General features: G+C 47.4%; 1 protein-coding gene across 2 annotated transcripts in view; it reads left to right on the top strand.

The window, feature by feature from the left end:
• The window catches only part of NHERF2 (NHERF family PDZ scaffold protein 2), a 232,889-nt gene that overhangs the window by 183,080 nt on the left and 24,136 nt on the right, over nt 1-25,673 (top strand). For both annotated transcript variants that reach the window (XM_069209755.1, XM_069209754.1), the window contains exon 5: nt 23,731-23,774. In XM_069209755.1, the coding sequence (XP_069065856.1) occupies nt 23,731-23,774 (44 nt within the window). The remainder of the gene's footprint in view (nt 1-23,730; nt 23,775-25,673) is intronic.

The raw sequence follows: 25,673 nt of genomic DNA, 5'->3' as shown, positions 1-25,673 counted from the left end.
AGGAGGCGTATTACAATGGCCTGGAAATCGGCCAGAGGTCCAAGTTTTATTGCAGGGGAAAAAGATCTCACAAAGTGGGCAGGAGCGGAAGGGCGGGCACTTTGGAAAGAGGATGCTAGTGGGATTAGGATGTGCCCCATAGCACATCTCTGGGATAGATAATTGATGTGTGGCTGAATCCTGCTGTAGTGACTGAATCCTGCTGTAGTGACTGAATCTGACATAGGGGAGAGCTCGGACTAAGGACTCAAGCTATAGAGAAAAACCTGTTGGGGAAGACCTATATAAGATGAGCGATAAACCAGGACCAGACAGAGCTAGAAAAGGGAACATGAGTACTGGCGGACTGAACACAAGAGTTGCACAACAATGGGTAACCTGGATCCTGGGCTCGTAAACATATCTATTGCTTGAGAATGGAAGTAACACATTTACTGTGGTGGCTTGACCGATAAGAATAAGTAATGCAACATGGTCCTCTCTGATCTTCGGCCTTTAGCGGATACCCACAGAAGAATAGACAGACTTTAACAATTCCTGCCTGCCTTTCTATGATATTTTAGTTTCCCTTTTTTTCGTTTTCTTTTCTTTTGGGTTTAAGTTTGTTCAATTTGTTGATGAATACACACATAGGCTACGAGGTTTTCGTAAAAACATTAAACAGACTGGTGTTGATGCAACACATTGACAATGCTTAAGAATTAAGACTCGAGAGTGATTGGACATTTCTTTGACAATAGCATGCTGTACGAGTCTAATACATACAAAGGAATCCTACCCATGATATTTTACATGCTTTAATTACAGCTGAACTTATTTAATGCCAAACTGTTTAAAATTGCCAATAAAGAGGTTTGAAAAAAAAAAAAAAATCTCCCATTGTGAGCGCAGGCACTTTAAATGGAGGTGCTTTGTTGACTGCCTGTGTGAGCGTTTCTTGCTTGATCCAAGTAAAGCTGCTTTATCAAAGGTAATCTGTTGAGCTGGCGGCAGCAGAGGTGGCTTTGGGTGCTAGCCGTGGGGTTTTGTCTTCATCTTTTTCCATGGGCTGACCTAGGAGCAGAGAGATGCCATTTGATTAGGACCGTCCTGCCATGCAGCTCTGGTCTCCCAATTTGAGTGATGGACGGATCCAAGGGCGGCCAATATGGTGCGGGCATCACGCAAGAGCATCACGCAAGAGCATGGATCCTTACAGAGGGTTGGTGAACCAGCCCTCTTAGTCCCACACTGTTCTTCCGTTACTGTGTTCATAAATTTATAACTCCATGCTGTGCCTGTAGGCTTTCCATCTGCCGCTCTTCCAGTTCACTGACTTTCACAAAACTATTCTGATTCTGTGGCATGTTAATTCTGGTAGTAGTCCTTTGGTCAGCATCTCTTTGGTGAGGTACATTTTCATTTGTGTTGAGCCGTTTAGTACGAGGTCTTCTCAACAGGCTTTCATTCTGAAGTCAGATATTTTCATATGAATCTAGGTGTGAGAGTGCCATAAAGTCTTTGTCTGCCTTGTTATCTTGCTTACACAAGCACCCTAGTTTGCCTATCAGTCTCATTTACTGCACTGTGGAATGTTTGGTTGAATTTAAGTATTAGGAGGTTAATTCATCCATTAGCATCTCTATCTCGGTAGAGGAAGCAGGGGTGGGTAGGGGCGCACAGGGGCAGTGTGGTAGCTTGTTCAATAACTACCAGCAGGAATGACTCTTAGCTTAGACCCAACAGACTCATAAACAGTGGTCCTGAGCCTCATGGTCAGAGGCTTCGCTGGGCCTCAACATAGCAGTGTCCCGATTCTGCACTAGAGCGTGTCCTCGTCATGGGAACTGTGAAATCCATAAACCTGGAAAAATAGTTAAAATAAAATTCTGATCCCATACCTTTTGAAGCTACCCCTCTCCTCCAGCCTTGCTCCACATTATCTCCCTAGCATCCTTTTTTAAATCTTTGGAGTCACTTCTGTGTTTGCCATCCCCTGCTGATGATGGTAATGTATCGTGCACGGTAATCCAAGGATAATTATTTCCTCCCAGATTCCTGAGTGAGTTCAAAATAATTCTATTGCGAAATCATGGGAGGTCTTGCAAGACACTGCTTTATTTAAAACAGAAGAGTTGATATTTACCATCAAAATGTCTGTAGGAACAATAACCTTTGCTTCCTTGTTTTCTACTCTGATAATATTTCTTCCCAAGATTTTCACATTGAATTCGTTCTGTGTGTATTACGTGGGTTTTCGGAAAGGTACACCAAACGCAAGTGGATGCAGTTTGTTTTCACCTGACTAGTCCCCCAAGCAAAGGCTTTGGGCATGTATAGCCTGTGATGACTGGACGGTGATCAGAGGTAGGTTTTACATGCCTTTCTACCAAAGAGAAGCCACATCCGGTGGCACCATATGTGCTCCCAAGTAGAGGTCACCCTCATTGGCAGAGCTCCAAAAAAAACATCTTGTTACCACTGGTCCATCTTTTCTGGTCTCTGTTCCTTTTAGTTTCCCACCTCTTTTCCTCCAGAGATAGTAGGCATTGTTCTGGATAGGATGCACTTATATGATCCATCAGACCCAGAGCAACTGGGCCATCTCTTTTGATTCATCTACAGATTTAACTCCATGCTGTACTCGATCCTCAGCTCATACTCGTTTCCTGAATGCTGAAGAGAGCCTCATGCCGGAGAGACCACCCTAGTCCCACAATCACAAGTGCTAATGCAGTTCTCTTCTACACAGCTGCAGGCTCTCTTGCTTTAGCAGTCAAAAGATCTTTCCAAGAGGCTTGTTTTTCTGGTTCACATCCAGCAGTCTGTCCTAGATGCTTTAGATGGGTATTAGGGATAGACTATTTTCCTTTGGACCAGTCTCCCAATCTGCCGTATTGCAATAGATTATGGTTGGGAGAACTGGACATTGATCCGGAGAATAGTGGTCATGGTGACCTGGGTCCAGCCGAGTGCCCCATTCTGCCCTGACCAAGGCTTGGGTGGTGCTATTGATGCCCTAGCATCCCTGAGAGAATCTTGCAACAGCCCCCCTCACCCTGTCTGGCCCTACAGAATATCAAATAGACACAGAAGATATTTTAGAAATTCTTTCTCCAAGTCAAGCATCACAAAGTCCTTGAACAACACATATGGCCCCCTAAAGGATACCTAGTCTTGGTTTCATAGAATTTCTGAGCGCTTTCTGTGGTGGTGATAGCAGATTCTTTAAAACAGAAAGCTGGGTTACTCTCTTTCAGGCAGGAGGGTAAATGGCTGAAGAGCTGTGGTTAGAAATTCTACCAGTCCCGGGGTCTTTACCAGAGACATGCAAACATCATTATCTTAGCCAACTCGGGGTCCATCTCTGGCATGAATTCAACCAGGAGATCACTTTACTCATAACTATGCCCAGGAAGTATAAATGTCCACACTCCCTTCTAGGCAAAGGGACTACCAAATAGTTGTTGCTTAGGACTTCATGAACACTGCGCTAGACCCATGAACTCTGGTTGGACCATGCACCAGCAATCACTGTTCAGTTCTCATCCTGAAGCCCATCAGTTGGGGGGAGTCATCACCACTCCTGTCTTTAATGCAGCATAGGTCTTCCAGTCTCTCAAGGCAAGAGACACATTTTTTTTCTTCTCCAAGACATCTGCCATTTGTTTGTCCACCTAAAGAAAATGGGCAGTCCTTTCCTCTAGCCTTAAAGGCATAGACGGTAGTTCCACAGGCAATACACTCTTCTTAACGCAGTCTCATGGGGTCAAATCGACTCAATTCAGGGCTCTGAGGCTTTATGGCCTCTAGCACCACTGGACCAGATAACCAAGGATGCATCTGTCCTCTGACTTGTGAAGAATGGCTGTGCTGCCACCACCATCCAAGCCGCCACTTCACTTCTCAAGGACTTACAGGAGAGGCTGCTCCTTAAGGACACAACGGACCCGATGCGGACCCCAGAAAGGGAGCAGGGGTACTACCACCACCGCATCCTTGGAAGAGAAAATGGGAGTAAGTTGTGTTAAGTTGTCCCAGACCTGAACTTCTGAAATATAAAACTAATGTTTTCATGGTGTGTGGACCACATTTGCTTCAGTTGAAAGTGTTGGACAAGGACAGAATGACAAACCAAGCACGTTACATATCTAGTCTGAGTTATATTAATGTCCACTCCCAGCATCTCTAGACGTGCAACTTGTATGGTGGGGAATCATGTGTCAAAAAAGATTTCAGTGCTTCTCCACGAGTTTCAGCATATTTTCATCATAATTCTATCAAGCTATAGTTTTGGTGAGTTTGTCAGTGTGAAAGCTTTCAATTGTGCATCACGAATGTCATCATAATTACCACAGTTCCTAGTTAGCTGTGGTTTTTGTTAGTTGGTCAGTTGTCATCAAACTTCTTTTAACCCTAGCTTCCCCATGTGATCCCACTTCCTCCTTGAATTCGAAGGTTAAACTAGAGCAAATATTGTTCGCCCAGAGGCAGACCAAGTAGAGCATCAAATTTGGTCTGGGCTGAGACTGGCTAGAGGTATCCGTCTGATTATCCGCTCTTTTTTTGTTTTCTTTTCTTGCGTTGTAATTTTCCCTGTGGCCTGGCATTTCTGCCTGGCTCCGTAGCATTTATCTGGCTCTTGGTCAGGGGCGCATCTAGATTTGACCCTCAGCGGGGGCTAGTAGTTCAAGCCACGGTGGTGGGACTACCGCTTCACCCAATGAGGGCGGAGGCATACTCCGAGCTAGTATGAGGACACACACTAGCAAAGCCAACAGGTTTGCCTTTCATGTCCTAACACACGCAAACAGCATTTACACATGCCAGTTTTTAAAATAAAAGCCAGATCTATTGGTCCAGTGGATCAAGAGTTACTGAAAATGCAGTGACCGGTTGAAGTACAGTGGAAGGCCTTACAGAAAGGTTGTCGGGCCACCATTAGTTACTTTTGCCTGTATTTTGGGTGTTAAACTAGTACTGGTGAAGGCGAACCTTAACCCAGATGCATATAAATGATGAAATATTGACGTAATACTATCACAAAATGTGCCACATTACATCACATAGTATCCCTCTAATTGCCAAATAATTTAGTCAAACCTGCCGCATAATTTGGTCATCTCGTTGCATAATTCTATTGTCCCTGTTACTGCTACCATCCATGGGCACCACCGAAAAAAAAAGTAATGCCCATAATCGTATTTGCCAAAACCACTGTGCTGTGCAGGTTCTTATGTTTTTTAGCCACTACTTGAATTTGTTTTAGAAGAAAAACCACAAGCCCCCTCCGCCCATACAGGAATGGAGGATGTGATGCTATTGGTAGAAAAGTCTGGACTGAGCCTATGCAAACCCATTCAAAAAGAAAAAAAAAGTCTTCTCTTTATTGTGTTTAAATAGTGCTCGCTACCGCTCCTCGTGGGCGATAAGGGCTGTATATAAATGCAATAGCTTGCAAGACAATTTGTCATTTTCTGCCCATTTCTGCCAATTTGTCCTTTTCTGAAAACCCATTTAAAAAGAAAAAAAAGTTTACGGTTTATTGCCTTTATATAGTGCTTGCTACCTCGCCTCTTGGGTAATAAGGGGCATACATAAATGCTATTTCTTGCAATACAATTTCTCATTTTCTGCCTTGTTTTCTTAGAAATTCGAAGGGTATCAGTGGAGTTAGGGAAGTAGACGACATCCACTTTTAAGAGCCGATGATAGGTCTCTCATCCCAGTATTAATTGGCAACCATTAGCTCTACTTTTAAACCATAGTGAGGATCTAGCAGTTTGCCTACATTGCGAGAGTCCCCACCATGAGGTCTGCACCCTAGGATATTGTGAATCACCAGTTACCTCCATCCCTTCCTCGGAAAACATTCAGTAGCAGCAGAAGAGGCTGAATCTGCCTTTAAAAGAAAATGAAGCATCCTCTCCGACGCGCTTCCCGATCAGTTTTCGGCTTTCTGTGAGGCCAGTTCCCTCCAAGGTGTAATGGCCCGGGCTGTGCCCCGCGGCGGGGCGAGCGGAGGGATTGGAGAGGGAGGGGAACTGAAGCCCCTTCAGCCCAATAGAGGTTGTGCGCCGCCCTGCTCTTGGTTAACTGCATGACCTGTTTTTCTGAATCTGACATCAGATGGAGTTTTTAACACACAGTGGCAGTGGTGTAGCCGGTTATTTTACGAGGGGGGGGGATGGGGAGGTTACCCATACACACGTACACCTCACACCCATTCATTCACCCACGCACTCACACACCCATTCAAAACACTCACTAACAAATACACATACATTCATACACGCACGCACCAAACAAAAAACAAAAAAATACTTACCACAAGAGCAGCAGCTCCGCATCGGAGGTCCCAGGAAGGTTGGGGCTGCTGCCTTCCATCATTGGCTGTCCTGTGGTCAGCCAGTGAGGGAAGGCAGCAGTCCCAATCTCCTCACAGATTGGGATGGGGTCAGTGAGACTTCTGACCCCACCCCCCCCCTCTGATGAGGTGTCACTGATTTACACTAGGCCCAGGGCACGTCCATGCTTAAAACCGAGTCGGCTAAGGTCCGAGGCAATCAGTGATGCTCCCCCATGTCACAGGGGAAGTGCCTTGCGGCACTTTTGCCAGGCTGAAGAGGTCACGCCCACAGCAGCTGTGAATTCTTCAGACCAGGAAAATTCAGCTCCTGCAGCCAGGAGTCTGTCCATTTGGCGCGTGTCTAACTCCTGGCTGCCTTACCTGAAACAGAAGAGTATCTGTCAGGATGACTTTTGTTCAGCCTGATAGACACTCTTCATGTCAGGAAAAAAAGTAGGGTGCATGGCCCCTCAGCCTGTATGGACGGGCCCCTGCTGCACAGTGCTGTTTACTTGAAAAAGTGGCTACTGATAAGCTACGCTTTCCCTGCAGCTGGTGCTGTCTCGCCTGAACACGTTCAAGCATTCTTTTAATTTTCTTGTGGTACTGTAGGTCCAGAGTAATTTGGGATTTGGGCCACGTTTGCAGAGTTTTCTACAGACTTCCTTTAAAGGTGGTGGACAATGGCTGGATCTGAAAGAAAACATGCATGTTTTTGTCCTGGCTAAAATGAGACCTCAATACATATGACTGCACCCACACTGTGATAAAACAGGGGCTCTGTGTGCTGATGATCGTGCCAGGCAATGTTAGTGCTGTGCCTTGATGCCTGGAACCCAGCGGTGGTACTGTATGTTTCCAGTACGGTCTTACTCAGCGTTAGTGCTGTGCCTGCAGGCCCCTGAATCTCAGTGTTAGGGCTGTGTCACAGTGTTAGTGCTGTGCCTGCAGGCCCATGAATCTTAGTGTTAGGGCTGTGTCACAGTGTTAATGCTGTGCCTGCAGGACTCTGTGTCTCAGTGTTAGTGCTGTGCCTGCAGGCCCCTGAATCTCAGTGTTAGGGCTGTGTCACAGTGTTAATGCTGTGCCTGCAGGACTCTGTCTCAGTGTTAGTGCTGTGCATGCAGGCACCTGTTTCTCAGTGTTAGTACTGTGTCACTGTTAGTGCTGTGTATACAGGCCCCTGTGTCTCAATATTAGTGCTGTGCCTGCAGGCCCGCCTGTCTTAGTGTTGGTGTTGTGCTTGCAAGCCTCCCTGTCTATGTTGGGACAGTGTCTCAGTATTAGTGTGGTGCCTGCAGGTCCCTGTGTCTCAGTGTTAGTGCTGTGCCTACAGCCCCCTGTGTCTCGGTGTCAGTACTGTCACACTGTCAGTGCTGTGCCTGCAGGCCTCCGTCTCTGTTAGGGCTGTGCCTTGGTGTTAGTCCCATGCGTGCAGGTCCCTGTGCCTCAGTTTTAGTGCTGTGTCACAGTGTTAGTACTGTGCCTGCAAGCCTCCGTGTCTCTGTTAGGATTGTGTCTCGGTGTTAGTGCTGTGCTTGCAGGTTCCTGTTTCTCAGTGTCAGTGCTGTGCCTGCAGGCCCCTGTGTGACAGTGCTGTGTCCCAGTGCCCGTGCTGTGCCCGTAATCCCCTGTGTCTCAAAGTTAGTACTGGGATTGTAGGCCCCTGTGTCTCAGTGTTAGTGCTGTGACTGAAGGCCCATTTGTCTCAGTGTTAGTGCTGTACCTGCAGTCTCATTTGTCTCAGTGTTAGTACTGTGCCGGCAGGTCCTTGTGTCTCAGTGTTAGTGCTGTGCCTGCAGGCCCCTGTCACTCAATGTTAGTGGTGTGACGCAGGCCCCTGTGCCTCAGTGTTAGTGCTGTGCCTGTAGGCCCCTGTGTTTCAGTGTTAGTGCTGTGTCACAGTATTACTGCTGTGCCTGCAGGCCCCTGTGTCTCATTGTTAGTCTGTGCCTGAGGGCCCCTGTGTCTTAATGTTAGTGCTGTGCCCGCAGGCCCCTGTATCTCAATGTTAGTGCCATGCCTGCAGGTCCCTGTGTCTCAGTGTTAGTGCTGTTCCTGCAGGCTCGTGTCGCACTGTTAGTGCCATGCCTGCAGGTCCCTGTGTCTCAGTGTTAGTGCTGTTCCTGCAGGCCTGTGTTGCACTGTTAGTGCCATGCCTGCAGTCTCAGTGTTAGTGCTGTGCCCGCAGGCACCTGTCTCAATGTTAGTGTTGTGCCTGCAGGCCCTTGTCTCTCAATGTTAGTGCAGTGCCTGCAGGCCCATGTTTCTGTGTTAGCACTGTGCCTGTAGGGCCCTTTATCTTAGTGTTAATGCTGTGCCTGCAGGTCCCTGTGTCACATTGTTAGTGCTGTGCCTGCAGGCCCCTGTCACTCAATGTTATTGGTGTGACTGCAGCCCCCCATCACTCAGTGTTAGTGGTGTGAGTGCAGGGCTCTTTGTCTCAGTGTTAGTGCTGTGCCTGCAGGTCTCTGGGCCTGTGTTACCGCTGTGTCTGCAGGCCCCTGTGGCTGTTTAGTGCTGTATCTGCAGGCCCCTGTGCCTCTGTGTTAGTGCTCTGTCACAGTATTAGTGCTGTGCCTGCAGGCTCCTGTGTCTCAGTATTACTGCTGTGCCTGCAGGCCTTTGTGTCACAGTGTTAGTGCTGTGCATGTAAGGCTCTGTGTCACAGTGTTAGTGCTGTGCCTGTATGTCTCTGTGTATTAGTATTAGTGTTAGTGCTGTACCTGTACGCCTCTGTGTCTTAGTGTTAGTGCTGTGCCTGTACACCTTGGTGTCTTAGTGTTAGTGCTGTGCCTGCAAGCCCTGTGTCTTAATGTTAGTGCTCTGCCCACAGGCCCTTTTATCTTAGTGTTAGTTCTGTGCCTGTAGGCCCTTGTGTCTTAATGTTAGTGCTGTAATCGCAGCCCCTTGTATGTCAAAGTTAGTGTTGTGACTGCAGGCCCCTGTGTCCGAGTATTAGTGCTGTCTCAGTGATGTGCCTGTGGGCTCCTGTGTCACAATGTTAGTGCTGTGCCTGTAGGCCCCTGTGTCTTAGTGTTAGTGCTGTGCCTTAAGGCCTCTTTGTCTCCGTGTTATTGCTGTGCCTGCAGGTCTGTGTCTGTGTTACTGCTGTGTCCGCGGGTCCCTGTGTCTGTTTTAGTGCTGTGCCTTCAGGCCCCTGTGTCAGTGTTAGTGCTGTGCCTGCAGGCCCCTGTGTCACAGTTTTAGTGTTGTGTCCCCTTGTTAGTGCTGTGCCTGCAGGCCCCTGTGTCTTGGTGTTAGTGCTGTGCCTGCAAGCCCCTGGGTCTTGGTGTTAGTGCTGTGCCTGCAAGCCCCTGTGTCTTGGTGTTAGTGCTGTGCCTGCAAGCCCCTGTGTCTTTGTGTTATTGCTGTGCCTGCAAGCCTCTGTGTCTTAATATTAGTGCTGTGCCCATAGGCCTTGTATTTCAGTGTTAGTGCTGTGACCGCAGGCCCCTGTATCTGGATGTTAGTGCTGTGTCTGCAGGCCCCTGTGTCTGTGTTAGTGCTGTGCCTGCAGGTCCCTGTGCCTGTGTTAGTCCTGTGTATCAGTGTTAGTTCTGTGCCTGCAGGCCGATGTGTCTCAGTTTTAGTACTGTGTCTGCGACCCCTGTGTTGCAGTGTTAGTGCTGTGCCTGCAGGCCCCTATGGCTCAGTGTTAGTGCTGTGCCGTGCATGCTCTGGCACAATGTAATGTTGTGCCTTGCGGCCTTTGGGACTCGATGACAATGCTGTGTCGTGCATGGGCTGTGACTCAATGGAGGTGTTGTAGTCTGCTGTACTATGGTATTTTGTGCCTGTCTGTTCTGTGGTGAAATGTTCCGGTGTTCCTTGTACCCCGTGACCCTGTGCTAGTCTCATCTCTGCTGTGCGACTTTTGCAGACCCAGTGCTAGTCTCCTCTCTGCTGTGACTCTTGCAATGTCTTCCCTTGTGACCATGTGCTAGTCTCCTCCCTGCTGTGTCTCTTGCAGTGCCTTCCCTTGTGACCCAGTGCTAGTCTCCTCTCTGCTGTGTGACTCTTGCAGTGCCTTAACTTGTGACCTTGTGCTAGTCTCCTCTCTGCTGTGACTCTTGCAGTGCCTCAACTTGTGACCCAGTGCTAGTCTCCTCTCTGCTGTGACTCTTGCAGTGTCTTCCCTTGTGACCCAGTGCTAGTCTCCTCTCTGCTGTGACTTGCAGTGCCTTCCCTTGTGACCCTGTGCTAGTCTCCTTTCTTCTGTGTGACTCTTGCAGTGCCTTAACTTTTGACCTTGTGCTAGTCTCTCTGCTGTGACTCTTGCAGTGCCTTAACTTGTGACCCAGTGCTAGTCTCCCCTCTGCTGTGACTCTTGCAGTGTCTTCCCTTGTGACCCAGTGCTAGTCTCCTCTCTGCTGTGACTCTTGCAGTGCCTTCCCCTGTGACCCCAGTCCTAGTCTCCTCTCTGCTGTGACTCTTGCAGTGCCTTAACCTATGACCCAGTGCTAGTGTCCGCTCTTCTGTGTGACTCTTGCAGTGCCTTAACTTGTGACCCAGTGCTAGTTTCCTCTCTGCTGTGACTCTTGCAGTGCCTTCATTTGTGCTGTGACTCTTGCAGTGCCTTCCCTTGTGACCCAGTGCTAGTCTCCTCTCTTCTGTGTGACTCTTGCAGTGCCTTAACTTGTGACCCAGTGCTAGTCTCCTCTCTGCTGTGACTCTTGCAGTGTCTTCCCTTGTGACCCAGTGCTAGTCTCCTCTCTGCTGTGTGACTCTTGCAGTGCCTTCCCTTGTGACCCTGTGCTAGTTTCCTCTCTGCTGTGTCTCTTGCAGTGCCTTCCCTTGTGACCCAGTGCTAGTCTCCTCTCTGCTGTGTGACTCTTGCAGTGCCTTAACTTTTGACCTTGTGCTAGTCTCCTCTCTGCTGTGACTCTTGCAGTGCCTTAACTTGTGACCCAGTGCTAGTCTCCTCTCTGCTGTGTGACTCTTGCAGTGCCTTAACTTTTGACCTTGTGCTAGTCTCCTCTCTGCTGTGACTCTTGCAGTGCCTTAACTTGTGACCCAGTGCTAGTCTCCTCTCTGCTGTGTGACTCTTGCAGTGCCTTAACTTGTGACCCTGTGCTAGTCACCTTCTTGCTGTGTTACTCTTGTGAGCCAGTGCTAGTCTCCTCTCTGCTGTGACTCTTGCAATGTCTTCCCTTGTGACCCTGAGGTAGTCTCCTCTCTGCTGTGTGACTCTTGCAGTGTCTTCCCTTGTGACCCAATGCTAGTCTCCTCTCTGCTGTGTGACTCTTGCAGTGCCTTCCCTTGTGACCCTGTGGTAGTCTCCTATCTGCTGTGTGACTCTTGCAGTGTCTTCCCTTGTGACCCAGTGCTAGTCTCCTCTCTGCGGTGACTCTTGCAGTGCCTTCCCTTGTGCTGTGACTCTTGCAGTGCCTTCCCTTGTGACCCCAGTCCTAGTCTCCTCTCTGCTGTGACTCTTGCAGTGCCTTAACTTGTGACCCAGTGCTAGTCTCCTTTCTGCTGTGACTTGCAGTGCCTTAACTTGTGACCCAGTGCTAGTCTCCTCCCCGCTGTGTGACTCTTGCAGTGCCTTCCCTTGTGACCCTGTGGTAGTCTCCTCTCTGCTGTGACTCTTGCAGTGCCTTCCCTTGCGACCCCAGTGCTAGTCTCCTCTCTGCTGTGACTCTTGCAGTGCCTTAACTTGTGACCCAGTGCTAGTCTCCTCTCTGCTGTGACTCTTGCAGTGCCTTAACTTGTGACCCAGTGCTAGTCTCCTCTCTACTGTGACTCTTGCTGTGCCTTTCCTTATGACCCTGTGCTAGTCTCCTCTCTGCTGTGTGACTTCTGCAGTGCCTTAACTTATGACCCAGTGCTAGTCTCTCTCCTCTCTGCTGTGTGACTCTTGTGACCCAGTGCTAGTCTCCTCTCTGTTGTGACTATTGCAGTGCCTTCCCTTGTGACCCTGTGTTAGTCTCCTCTCTGCTGTGACTCTTGCAGTGCCTTCACTTGTGACCCAGTGCTAGTCTCCTCTCTACTGTGACTCTTGCTGTGCCTTTCCTTATGACCCTGTGCTAGTCTCCTCTCTGCTGTGTGACTCTTGTGACCCAGTGCTAATCTCCTCTCTGTTGTGACTATTGCCGTGCCTTAACTTGTGACCCAGTGCTAGTCTCCTCTCTGCTGTGACTCTTGCAGTGCCTTAACTTGTGACCCAGTGCTAGTCTCCTCTCTACTGTGACTCTTGCTGTGCCTTTCCTTATGACCCTGTGCTAGTCTCCTCTCTGCTGTGTGACTTCTGCAGTGCCTTAACTTATGACCCAGTGCTAGTCTCCTCTCTGCTGTGTGACTCTTGTGACCCAGTGCTAGTCTCCTCTCTGTTGTGACTATTGCAGTGCCTTCCCTTGTGACCCTGTGTTAGTCTCCTCTCTGCTGTGACTCTTGCAGTGCCTTCACTTGTGACCCAGTGCTAGTCTCCTCTCTGCTGTGACTCTTGCAGTGCCTTAACTTGTGACCCTGTGCTAGTCACCTTCTTGCTGTGTTACTCTTGTGAGCCAGTGCTAGTCTCCTCTCTGCTGTGACTCTTGCAATGTCTTCCCTTGTGACCCTGAGGTAGTCTCCTCTCTGCTGTGTGACTCTTGCAGTGTCTTCCCTTGTGACCCAATGCTAGTCTCCTCTCTGCTGTGTGACTCTTGCAGTGCCTTCCCTTGTGACCCTGTGGTAGTCTCCTATCTGCTGTGTGACTCTTGCAGTGTCTTCCCTTGTGACCCAGTGCTAGTCTCCTCTCTGCGGTGACTCTTGCAGTGCCTTCCCTTGTGCTGTGACTCTTGCAGTGCCTTCCCTTGTGACCCCAGTCCTAGTCTCCTCTCTGCTGTGACTCTTGCAGTGCCTTAACTTGTGACCCAGTGCTAGTCTCCTTTCTGCTGTGACTTGCAGTGCCTTAACTTGTGACCCAGTGCTAGTCTCCTCCCCGCTGTGTGACTCTTGCAGTGCCTTCCCTTGTGACCCTGTGGTAGTCTCCTCTCTGCTGTGACTCTTGCAGTGCCTTCCCTTGCGACCCCAGTGCTAGTCTCCTCCCTGCTGTGACTCTTGCAGTGCCTTAACTTGTGACACAGTGCTAGTCTCCTCTCTGCTGTGTGACTCTTGCAGTGCCTTCCCTTGTGACCCTGTGCTAGTCACCTCCTTGCTGTGTGACTCTTGTGACCCAGTGCTAGTCTCCTCTCTGCTGTGACTCTTGCAGTGCCTTCCCTTGTGACCCTGTGCTAGTCTTGTCTCTGCTGTGACTCTTGCAGTGCCTTCCCTTGTGCCCCAGTGCTAGTCTCCTCCTTGCTATGTGACTCTTGTGACCCAGTGCTAGTCTCCTCTCTGCTGTGTGACTCTTGCAGTGCCTTCCTTCCCTTATGACCCAGTGCTAGTCTCCTCTCTGCAGTGACTCTTGCAGTACCTTCCCTTGTGACCCTGTGGTAGTCTCCTCTCTGCTGTGACTCTTGCAGTGCCTTCCCTTGTGACCCTGTGCTAGTCTTGTCTCTGCTGTGACTCTTGCAGTGCCTTCCCTTGTGCCCCAGTGCTAGTCTCCTCCTTGCTATGTGACTCTTGTGACCCAGTGCTAGTCTCCTCTCTGCTGTGTGACTCTTGCAGTGCCTTCCCTTGTGACCCAGTGCTAGTCTCCTCTCTGCAGTGACTCTTGCAGTGCCTTCCCTTGTAACCCAGTGCTAGTCTCCTTTCTGCTGTGACTCTTGCAGTGCCTTCTCTTGTAACTCAGTGCTATTGCTCCAGTAAGACTGTGGTAGTGCTGCGCTCTGCAGGCCATGGACCAAAGGGACGTTCTATGTCCTATGACTGTGTCTGGTCTTACCTGTGGGAGCAAGGAAAGTGGCAGCACGGCCCTGCGCACACTGTGACTCAGTGGAAGAGCTGTGCTTGTGAAAGTCTGGTAGTGCTGTGTCCAGGTTGTGCATGCATAGATGGTAATGCAGTTCACTTCTCACCCTGTGTCTTGGTGGCTGTATCCTTGGCCGGCCTGCCTTATGACTCCGCGGCAGGGCTGTCCCTTGCCCATCCTGTGTCATTGTAGTTTTTCTGTGTCCTGTCTGCCCCCTCCCCACTCCAGTTCATGTACCGGTCACGATTTTTATCATCTGACTTTGAAGTAGAGCAGCCATCTCCAACATGCATCTTGTGAGTCACTGGTAGCTCTCGAGATACCTGTAAGTAGCTCTCTGGTGTACAGGACAGCCTACTAACTTGGACGTTTTTGCTTGGTTGAATTAATATATGTACACCAACATTGAGAAGTGAGTATGTGGGATAAAAAAAGTGTGTATTTTCAAAACACATAACCTGATGTTTGGAGAAAATGGTTGGGTTTTAATATGTTAAAAGCTGATATTTGAGTGATAAGTCACGAGGAACTGGGAAGACGTATTGCTGATTTTATTCCTTTGGTGCCAGGGGCATTGCAGCTATGCCTCATGTATTAACCACGTAGAGGCATTCCAAATTGATGGGACCTTTTTTTCCCATCTTTTACAGCTGGTGACCCTGCCTGACGCACTGAGGTGATCACTGCAGCTATTCTCACACAGGGCGGCCAATAATGTAATCTTGTCTGACATGATCACTCTTGCCACACTTAAAGTGTTAGTATCTCGGTAAAATGTGCATTATTAGCCTGTTAATACAGAAACGGTTGGAGACCGTTGACTTAGAGTGAGAAGGGCAGAAAAGGGATAGGAAACGAGGAAGGGAAAAGCCGATAAAACTGGGCTGAAACCTGCAAAAGTGAGGTAGTGTCGGGGAGTGCAGGGTGTTGGAAGAAGGGGGCATGGGGTGGAACTGGCACTTGGCAGCCTTGGCACTTGGCAGCCTTGGCACTTGGCAGCCTTGGCACTTAGCAACCGCAGCATTCGGCAGTGCTAGTGGCAAATTAAGCTCTGCAGTTTCAGATTGGTCATTTGCGTCATTCCTGTGGTGGCAGCTTCAGCCGATCCTCTGTTCCTGGGCAGTGCTGCCCATCTGCACTGCTTTGGTGGTGAACGGTGCCAGCTTGGCCCGAGTCCACTGAGAGGTCCCCAGTGGTCTTGGCTGGAGACCTATTCTCAGACGAGGAGGCTTTGATTGACAGCAGTACATCCGGGGCTGCTGCCAACGGGAGGCCCGGGAAGATACCCACCACTGCCACATTGTTCCTTAGACCGTGTGGGTGCAGGTGCCTTCTCCCTAGAACCGTGCCATGCCCGTGTAGCACGGATCGAGAGCAGCTACTTGCATCGGGTGGCTTGAGAAACCTTAGCAGCACTTCGTGCCCTTAAAGCAGATTTTGTTTTTGGCGAAACTGTTCTTGTTCTTCGCCAAGGTGGTGAGCTCATCAAAGCCACAAAAGAGCTTTTAGAAACTTTATCGTTGAAAGTGAGGCGGAACTACTTTATTTGCAAAGATAAAGCCTGAAAGAGGTTGTTTCTATTTCCAGCCTTTTCTGGGCTTTTGGTCTCCTAATTTTTGTTTTCTTGCAAATTGAAGTGTGCTTTTTCTCCAGTTTTTTCCATGTACAACTTCCCTCAGCCTCCCTCATGTGACATGTCTTGACGTAAAACTATGTTCTTCAGTCATAAGTAGTTCTCTCAAAGGTCCCGAGTGCTTTCTAGATTACTTGTCCCGGGAGGTACACTGAAGGAGCTGCTTGTTAATTGGTGGGTAAAAGCAGCACGTACCATCCCCATATTGTATCGCACGAGTGTGGCGAGTATTTGTGCGGGCAAATTATACAAAATAATCTTGTGCCTTCTCCCAGGCATGACCCATGCTGGAGAGCTGATCCATCCATTCATTCATCCATCCCTAAGAGCAGTCGGTTTCTCTCGGTCCTATATGTGCAGCTCAGGGCTGGAAGGCCCTCCGAGACATTCTCACTCATGCTGAAAATAGTAGTGACATCCTACAAACACCGAGAGCGCATCCATCACTGAACCTCTGATTGAGTACTTTAAAAAAACTGGAGTCAAAGGATTATACTGATACTAAAATCAGTCTCAGCCATTGCATCCCTGCAGGGAGGGGCAAGAGACCCCGGCTGACCTAACCCAGTACCCCCGGAGTGGGTTATTGCCCCTTGTGGATAACATGGCCTATATTCGGCTGTGTTACTGCCCCGCGCGGACGGGATGCTGCTGGCAGAAGAGAACGGCGAACCGAACGTATGAAGCGCACTTATTCTCCATCCCCAAGGTCTCGCTGCTGTTAGGAGCGTTTGGCGCAGCTGTGCTCCGCGAAGGGCCAGGCGCGCCGCGACTATCTTTAGCAGAGTCGTGCATTGTGCAGGTCTTCGAGCACCGCCTCTGGGAGCGGAAGCGCATCTTTCTGATACTATAATTGTGTCCTTTCCCTTGTCCTCTAGATGGCTATTGTAATGAGAATCAGTTGCCGCTCTGCGCGAACGTGGCATGGAAGACGCAGCTCTGCCTCTCAGAGCTGCACACTGATGTGAGCATGACGGGGGTGCTCAGTGCTGGACTGTGCAAGGTTTAGGCACCCCGAAGTCGTGAACCCACAAATGATGGAAAAGCAGCACGCGTGGGCACAGCTGGAAAATCGCCAAATGCTTGTGGTTGTCTGCAGTGTTTTTTTTTTTTTTTACTTTGAAAACGCTTTATCACAGAATTATACAGAGAACCGCAATATAAGTAAAACAAAAGAGGAAGAAAATACACGAGGATAATAATAAATACAGCTGTAACTTAGAAAAGGTCTGTGGGTGTTAACAAAGATATAAGCCACTAAGCCTGGGCTCCAGAGCAGCATGCTGCCAGTGGTAAAGCGCTTGAGTGCCTCCTCAGGGGCAGTAAGTGCTACACCAATGCCATTACAATACAATACCAAGCTTCAAGAAGTGGACCTCAGTGAGGGGCTGGTCCTTCACTGGTGATGCTCATATGGTTGCCTCTTGCTGTTAATGGAATGCCATTTTTAGGTCTTGTCAGGGAGCACATGCACTCTTCCACACTCAACCATCTTCTGCTAACCAAAAAAAAACTAAAAAGGTCTTAGAGCCTGCCTATTGGATGCCATTGGTTAGCTTAATTGTTACTTTAATTTTGTTGCTTCTCATTGGTCATCGCGTCCAGTTGGCCTTTCTTATTGTGCTTGTATCTTGAGGAAGTATGTCATGAAGTACTAATTGATGTGTTTTTATTAGAGCTTGTGCTCAGACTGAGGCCTTTTTTTGTTGTTGCTGTGAACTGAACCCCTGCCCTCTCCCCTCCCCCCAACCCGCGGTTAACGAAGCAGGGTCGCCTTTACTATTCAAAAATGTAACTTCCCAACCTATTTTAGAAAAGAATTATGCTACAGTTTTACACGTTTTTCTGGAAATTTCAAATGACTGAAAGGGATTTAAATGTCGTATAAAAAAACAATATGCCTTCTACCGCTGAAAATTTCACTGGGTCCATCGCAAAAAGGCTACCACTTGACATAGATGATGGCTAATGGTTTGGGCGCCTTTAACAATAGAACATCTCGGATTGCTTCTTGGAACTGGTAATTTGTTTTTTTCTGTTTAGAATATTCAGTTGGTAGCTTTATGTGCCCAATTGAACATAGCTTGTCATTTCTTCACAGTTTTAAAATTGAATTTCAATACATAAAAGCTGAGAACTTGTATAACACATTAATGACTAGTCTACTGGAATTCAACACACAAAATGTTGGGTGGATTCCACTTCCGATACCTGTCCAAATCTTGCTCTATACTATGTACTTTGCCTACACAAAGGTATATTCCCTCTATGGATGGAAAGGCTTCACCCACTCACTTATGGCCTGCTTCATCTTGGGCCAGTCCACCCGCTGAGTTAAGGTTATACTAACTTGGTAGTCTCAACCACACCCCCAATAGAGGGCTAGCTCCTTTTGGGGCATGGAGATCAGAATAAAGCGTCTTCTGCTCAGTAGAGCACCAGTATCAGTAACAAACATTTGCAATGCATTGGGTCTTGCATTTGCTCGAGTTAGAGCTATTAGCGTTGTAAACTCCTAGCCAGACTTTTCTTGCCACATAAATTGAAAATGAAAAGTAATACCGTTTCACATAAGTGAGTCGATTCAAAGCGCCACGGCATCAGCGTGAAAAGACCCAAAAGGAAAAAGAAGTTCGCTCGCAATCAAACATATTGGCAAAAGTGCAAGTAGCCATGTAACAGGGGCGATGTCCAGGGCGGTAACTAAACCGCTCCGATGTGAAGCATTTAACAACGAAAATAAGGGATTTTTGAAGGGCAAGCCCATAAACGAGTGATAGTGATAGAGCATGCAGTGGGAGTGGTTAAAAGCCAAGATACATACCAACACCTCGGAAAAGCAGCGATTGCGTTTTATTATGCTCAACCTAAAAAGGATGGTTAAAACTACCTCCGCATATATACAAAGGCGCATCCCTATTTGGAATGATGTGGGATAGGCTTGACAATACCAGACACTCCTATCCTATAGGGGGGCTGCTACTTGGTGTTATTGATCTACACTGGATCTCTACACCTCCCTAAATGCCAACATCTTTCGGCCGTAATTAAGATACCTGTCAGGATCATCTGTACTCAGGACAACGGTCCTCCGGCCTTCTTCAGGGTAAACAAGTCTTCCAAGTCCACCCTGTCAGTCACATGTTTGGTTTACATACATGCAATGTTAGTGAAATGGCCACACCCAGTCGGAGCACTGGAGCTACTGTAAAGTCCCTGCACGCCCCTCGCCCCACTGACGTCATCGTGAAGTGCAAAGGCACATTGTCGACAAGATACTGCTTTTTGCTGGAGTCAAACCAGAATGTGGAATATTCCTATTTTAATTGTGGAAACCACTTGGTTTAGCGTAATCAGGCTTCCTGGATTTGCTGTACTAGTCATGGTCTTTCGCCACCTGTCCTGGCAGATTACACTAAACCCCATGTTGGCTAGCGCTGACTTGTAATTCCTCACGCCCCTAGGTTGATATGATATTCCAGTCCTACTTTAGTGAAATGACCCATTTTCGGTTTTCAAAATCGGGTCACTTTAACTTGGTAGCTTGAGAGATTCTGAGTAGCTTGAGAGATTCTGAGTGAAACCGAGACGGCCTCCTGAAGACCGGCCTCTCTCAAGGCTGCTCGGCAATCAGAGACATATATTGCCCTGTGTGGAAATCAGCAGTGTGATGTAGTCAACAGGCGGTATAAGTATATATGTCCTCCATTTGCATCTACATTCTCCTTGTAAGTTGACTATCAAATATTTTGTTTGCATGTTATTTTATGTCTGCTCTGCCATCATCACTGTAGAGCGCCCTGTTGTCGACAAAGATGCCATCCATGGTATATAAAATCCCACAATAAATAATTGCGAGCAGTGCTTGAGTGTGTGTTTGGGGGAGAGGGGTCTTCGTAAAGTGCACGTTTTGAAAACACTATAAAGGGGTAATTTAGGCTCACAGCAAGAGCTAAATCTAGGGCAAATATCATGTGCACCATCTTTTGCAAGTGCCCCTATGAAGGCAAATTCCTCTAGTTCCAGTTACCACCAGCTACTCTCTCTGGGCCTAGCCTTACCCTTTGCACATGGCTTACAGAGTTTAAGGTGTGGCAGATGACACAAGCAAGCACCTTGCTTGTGCCTTTCCCCCTTCTCAGTCAGACCCTGGCTCATGACTTCTACAGAGAAGAAAAACTGTTCAAAGGATGCATGGCTCAACTGTGTTCCATGCTCGCATCCCACTCACTGCACAAACCGCTTGCATACACGAAACGTGCTACAGTTCCCCTAATTAGACCTATTCATAGCAAAAAAGCTTCTACAGCAATGTGGATGAAGGATACGTGATTGTAGTACAAGCCTACTTGGGTCCACAGTTTGTTGACCCATCATATCACTTTTTTATTTTTTATTTTATTATTTTTTTTTTTTACTTTCAGCCATGCTGTTGTACAAACAAAAAACACCAACAAAGCCAAAAGCTCTCCCGTCTGCATGAACTCTTGGATTTGCCAGTGCTTGTTGGAGAAGTGCTGGACCGCTGTTGATGAGCTGAGTTGTCAAATAGGAGGTTTCTTTGTCAACTGGTTAGATCAACCTTTTGACTTCTGTGGACCCCCACTTTATCATTCCTGGAGCCTGGGGACCCCCATGATTCTTTGAGTCATTACAGAAAGCTGAGAACCTAACCTAATCTGTTAATATTATTTCAATTTTCTAAAGCTAAGCAGTCGACCCCCTGAGGAGGCTTTGTGGACCCCCCCAGGGTCCCCGGACCACAGGTTAGGAACCACTAACTTAGATGGCATTAATAAGAGGGAAATTGCACTACACTGGAGCACTACCTGGATAGAGACCCTTGGCTCCCGCCTGTTGGACACTTCAGTGTCACCTCATTCCCCCCCCCCCCCCAATTGCTGGACATTTACTCACACCAGCATTTGAGGTTTATAGATTTGTCCTAACTGATTGAGGCCTCAGTACTAAGAATAGTACTGGCAGCAGAGTTTGGTACCAAGGCAGGTCTGCGAAGGGGGAAAGAGGTGCTTCAGAAGCCAGTAAAATCTCTCAAAATGCCTTGCAGCAAAAGATGAGAAATCAGGAGAACTGAGCTTATGTAGTTTCTGCATTGGTAGCCATTAGTGCTGCAGTTTTCATTTACATATTTATAGGAGGTATTTATGTAGTGTACACATATTTCCAGCATCATTGTAAAGTATGTATAGACATGTGAGGGAAAAACTGATACTGAAGCCAGCTTTATCAGTCTTTTTCTACGTTCTGTTGATGAAGCACAAGATTAATTTAGTTGAGCTTCTTCTCCTTTAATTAAACTGGGATTAATACTTGATTTAGCTCCTGAGGACCGCATCCCTGGTTGCTATTGCACCTGCAGACAGCAGTGTGTTACTATCCAGAGGCGGCCCGCCATTAGGGCAGAGGAGCGTCGTCCCCCCGCCCCCCCGCTGCCAGTGTAGGAAACGTTAAAGATAAAATGCTAATACAATGAATTACCATTTTATTTTTCCGCTACCCCCAGCCCAGGCAGTGTTTGGGGGCAGGCGCATTGCTGCTGAATGGCAGCACGGGAGTGGTGCTCACGCCCCCAGTTTACACTGCGCATGGCTGTCTTGAGCCGGCCAGCCTCACATGCGCAGTGTGGACCTCGCCAGTGGAGAGTAGGCAAAGGCCCCAGTGCCTCCTGGAGCATCGAGGCGCCCGCTACAGCCAATCCTGGCGCTACTCTCATGCTGCTCATCTGCAGCATGAAAGCAGCGACGGGATTTGGAGTGGGGATCTGCCTGAGGCTCCAGGAAGTACCATCGTGCATATTAGACGAAGAGCAGGAGAGTGGGTAATTATTTTCTTCCATGCATTTTGGCCAACTGGCTAGCGCGGTGAGAAACTTACATTGCCTTCAGCTTTAGTTCAATAGCTGTCAAAGACGGCCTATCATAATAACGAGCCAGGATTAAGAGCTTTGGAATTTGAGTTGAAGGCATTGTGTGTGTTTTTATTTTTATTTTTTAACATTGCCTGTCCCTGGACTGCGGCTCGACGACCCTCCACTGCTAAGGGTCATTGGCCGCTACAGTTACTATCCAGTTCATTGATGAAGGAAGTTTGTGAAGTTGATATGCAGCAGGTGGACCACCATATCAGGGAGCTGTTTCCCTCTAAACCTGGAGGGTGTTGTATGCCTGCCTCACTCCCTAGTGAAAGCGTGGTTGCGCCTATAGATAAGCTGCATGTAGAGACGTGCCTTTCCTACCTACAGTTTGCTCTAATATGTGTCATAGAATCATCACTAGATTGCTTGGTGGGTCAGTGCTGCCGAGGGATGGGCTTCCTTAATTAACTAGGGTGATCCTGAAGTATATCCCACTCTCTGATTTTTTTTTTTTTTATAAATAAAGAGGATCCTTGCCTACTGGCGTCTCTAGAATGGGGCCAATGCCCCAGCTTTATTTGTCCTGCTCCCAATCACCACTACCACAGCTGTTGAATGTGTCAGAAGGTGAGACAGAAAGGCAAACAGACACTGCTCCTTTCCTTGCACGTAAATTTGCACAACTACTTTTAACTTCAAAGCAGTGTTGTTTGCGTAACATTTTTAAACCTGATTTATGCCTGTGTACATACATCTATGTAGGCATGTGACATAGTGCTGATCACTGCTGTGTAATTGTAGTTAGGTCCGACTTTCCATAATAAGAGTTTTTTTGTTTTGTCTTGCTAACAACTTTAGCGCCGTTTGACTAACCTTCACAAATCTTTGAGGGAAAAAAAGTTAATTCACCCGCCACCCACCTCCTTCCTGAAAATTATCTGGGTGATCCGTCAACATCGTTCGTAAAAGTAAAAAGAAAAGTATAAGTGGTCAGGGCAGGGTCACCATGAGCATCTGGCCTTTGAGGGGAGAGAAAGAGGGATCATCGCCCTCATTTCCAATCCACAGGGCCACCCTCTGAGCCAAAAACCCAAAGAATTTGGCCCGCAGTGGTACTGCTACACCTAGCGAGATCTCCTGTGTGTTCCACCAGGACTCCTGCGGGATACAGTGTGGACACCCTGCAAGATATATATAAAAAAATAAAAATAAAAAAATGACAGAAAAATCATTGAAAATACGGTGTAGGGGTCCCTGAGGGGGTTGGCCCTCGCAGGTGCAATGTTATTTTTTTTTATCATAAAGTAAAATCTTACTACCTTAACTATTTTTTTATTTGTTTATTGATTTTTAGAATACACACAAACAAACATTAAACCCACACGGGTCTGAAATTGACATTAGAAGGCATACATTGAAATAACAGTCCGTTTATTCGCAGTAAGCTCTCTCTTGAGGCCCACAGAGTAGTATCAAGGTGCAGCAGGAATATGTACTTTTTTTCTAAAAAAAAAAAAAAAAAATACCTTACCTAACTATATCTATATATGCATATAAATTCAGATGTAAACATTTTCAGCAACATTGTACACCTATATTCACAGATATATTTATATATTGTACTATTTTATATTATATTATAATAATATATAAAAACCTTTATATGTGGTCTGACCAGTTTTACCTATGACTCGATGTGTGCCTCCCCCAACTATAATTGACTTCTAGAGGCACCACTGTCCCTGCTGTAGAAATATTGACTCTTCATCCATTTTGGCAATTCCTCGGTCCAATGTCTCATTCCTAGTGCCTGCTCTGTGTGCTTCCATCTTCCCTAGTGACTATGTATGTGTGCATCACCACTCGTGGTGGTGGTTGTTTTTCGGGGTATCTTTCCGCGGATTAGGACTCTGTGTTTGATGATAGTGCTTTGCAGTCGTCATTCAGGAGTGTGTCTGATGTGAAATGGAGGTTGTGTGTCATTTTGTGTATTTAGGTTGGAGTGGTGTACAAATCGCTAGATGTTTGTTAATTTTTGTGTTGCTTTTGTCTCATTTCAGGACCAGCGCCTCAGCCCCTTTCGAACGGATCTGCACAGCCCCAGGTCAGTCCTCCAGCTTCACACTTTGCTAGTGGAATTGAGAAGCATAACATGACTTATCCAAAGGTGCATTTGAGAATATTAAGGGAGGATGATTTCAGAATGCTTTATGGACCTACAGGGCCCAGCAGGTGCCCAACTTACCTGCTTAGTGTCATGTGTAGTAATCTCGCTCATTCTCCACCCTTGTGAGAACCTGCATTTGATTCATCTGACGGACTTACTAAGCACTGCACCGCCAGGGGCACGGCACTTAACGTCGGTCTAGCAGTTTAGGATAACCACTAACTCTGTAAATGATTCTCTGTTAGAATAATTACATTTCAGTGCGTTTTTTTGCTGCTTGTCATACGTAGGTGTTCCAATCATGAGGTCTTGCAGCAATGTGGTCTTGTCTCATTAGGCTCAAACTGGGGGAGTTACGCCTTGTCCAGTTCGTTGAATGCAGTATGGAAATACCTGAAAATCTGTCACCGGTCACACCCACGTTTGCCACCCCCTGTTCTCTGGGCTGCTGCCTTCAGGACTTTCCCAGCATCGTACTCTTGGGGGTCCCAGTGATAGCTAGACTACTACATCCCAAGTCTTCACTCTACTACAATATGGCAGTTTATCTTAGCTTTTTTTTTATAAACTTAAAAAAAAGAAATTGTAACATGAGTGTATACAGATGCTAAACAATGGCATATCAAACAATGAATTAGTTGCCATTTGGCAGATCCAGTAGCATCGGTTTGAGTACTGAGATAGGAACACTTCAAGGTCACCTTGATACTGGCTGTAAGACCAGGTCAGTTGTGAAACACTATTAACTAATAGCGTTTTGTTACCAGTAATGGAAAGAAACACAGGAGTGATCATATCAATAAATCCACAAGAGGTGGCAATTACTCTACAGTGGTCCAACACCTCTCTCCAGTTGGTTCAGGGTGGTCTGAGACCTATGTGGGCCACCAGATCCAGCATCTTAGTTGCATCAGTTCCTTCCCTAGGGTGTTCTTTTAGTTCCTTATGCTGAGCACTCATCCCAGGGTATAATCTATTGGAAACCTTCAGGGAGAGATATGGCCAGGGAACTCGTGCCTAATGTGTGTCTCTCAGCAGGTTTTCAAGTCACCCAGATCGTATGCTCCATCCTTGATGTTTGTGTCCCTCCCCACTGGCTAGGCTCGAGTTGTGTGAAACCAATCCTGGGTTGCTTAGGTTCCTGTTCAGAGAGGACCTGCCACTGCAGTAAGGCTGGACTTGTTCCTATTGGAACAGGACCAAGTCTGATTGCATATGTTTGGTTCCTGCCTGAGGTGGCACGGTGGGCAAAAAACATGATCTGGAATGCAGAGCTGTGTAAATAACCAATGGACAAGAATATTTGAAGCATTCCACCAATCACCCTTTTTTTGTTCCACCCTGCCACACCACTTCATCACACTTACTACGCGCCCCACCAAATCGTGTGAAAATGTTCTGAGATTTTAGAAGTGCTATTCGACCACATAGATAGGTGGAATGCGCTACACAAATCGTTTTCTTGTTTTTGCTTTTTCACAGTCTTAAAGATGGGGTGTATCCCAAGATCTTCCGGCACTATGGGGAGGTGAGGTGCGGGAGGCAGTTGTGTGGTTCACCTTGTATTTCCTGCTCACAGGCGACATGGTGAAGGGAGAAGTACAATGATGATAACGCCAACAGTATTTTAACTGCAATTTTCTCCGGTTTTCCCCCCTGAGGGTCCTGGCAGTGTCACTGTGACGGAAATCCTATAAAGGAAGAAAAGATAGAAGATCTGGATATCCAGCCAGTCCATAAAGAAACTTGATATAAATATCTGTGTTTTACATCCTAATGTACTGTGGCAAATAACATCTTCACAATTAGTAAAAACAAACTTTCCTCCGAAGCCAT

Source organism: Pleurodeles waltl, chromosome 10 (genome assembly GCF_031143425.1).
Source record: "Pleurodeles waltl isolate 20211129_DDA chromosome 10, aPleWal1.hap1.20221129, whole genome shotgun sequence".
Classification (NCBI taxonomy): domain Eukaryota; kingdom Metazoa; phylum Chordata; class Amphibia; order Caudata; family Salamandridae; genus Pleurodeles; species Pleurodeles waltl.
The sequence above is the reverse complement of the archived record's forward strand: the minus strand, read 5'-3'. Positions and strand labels throughout refer to the sequence as shown.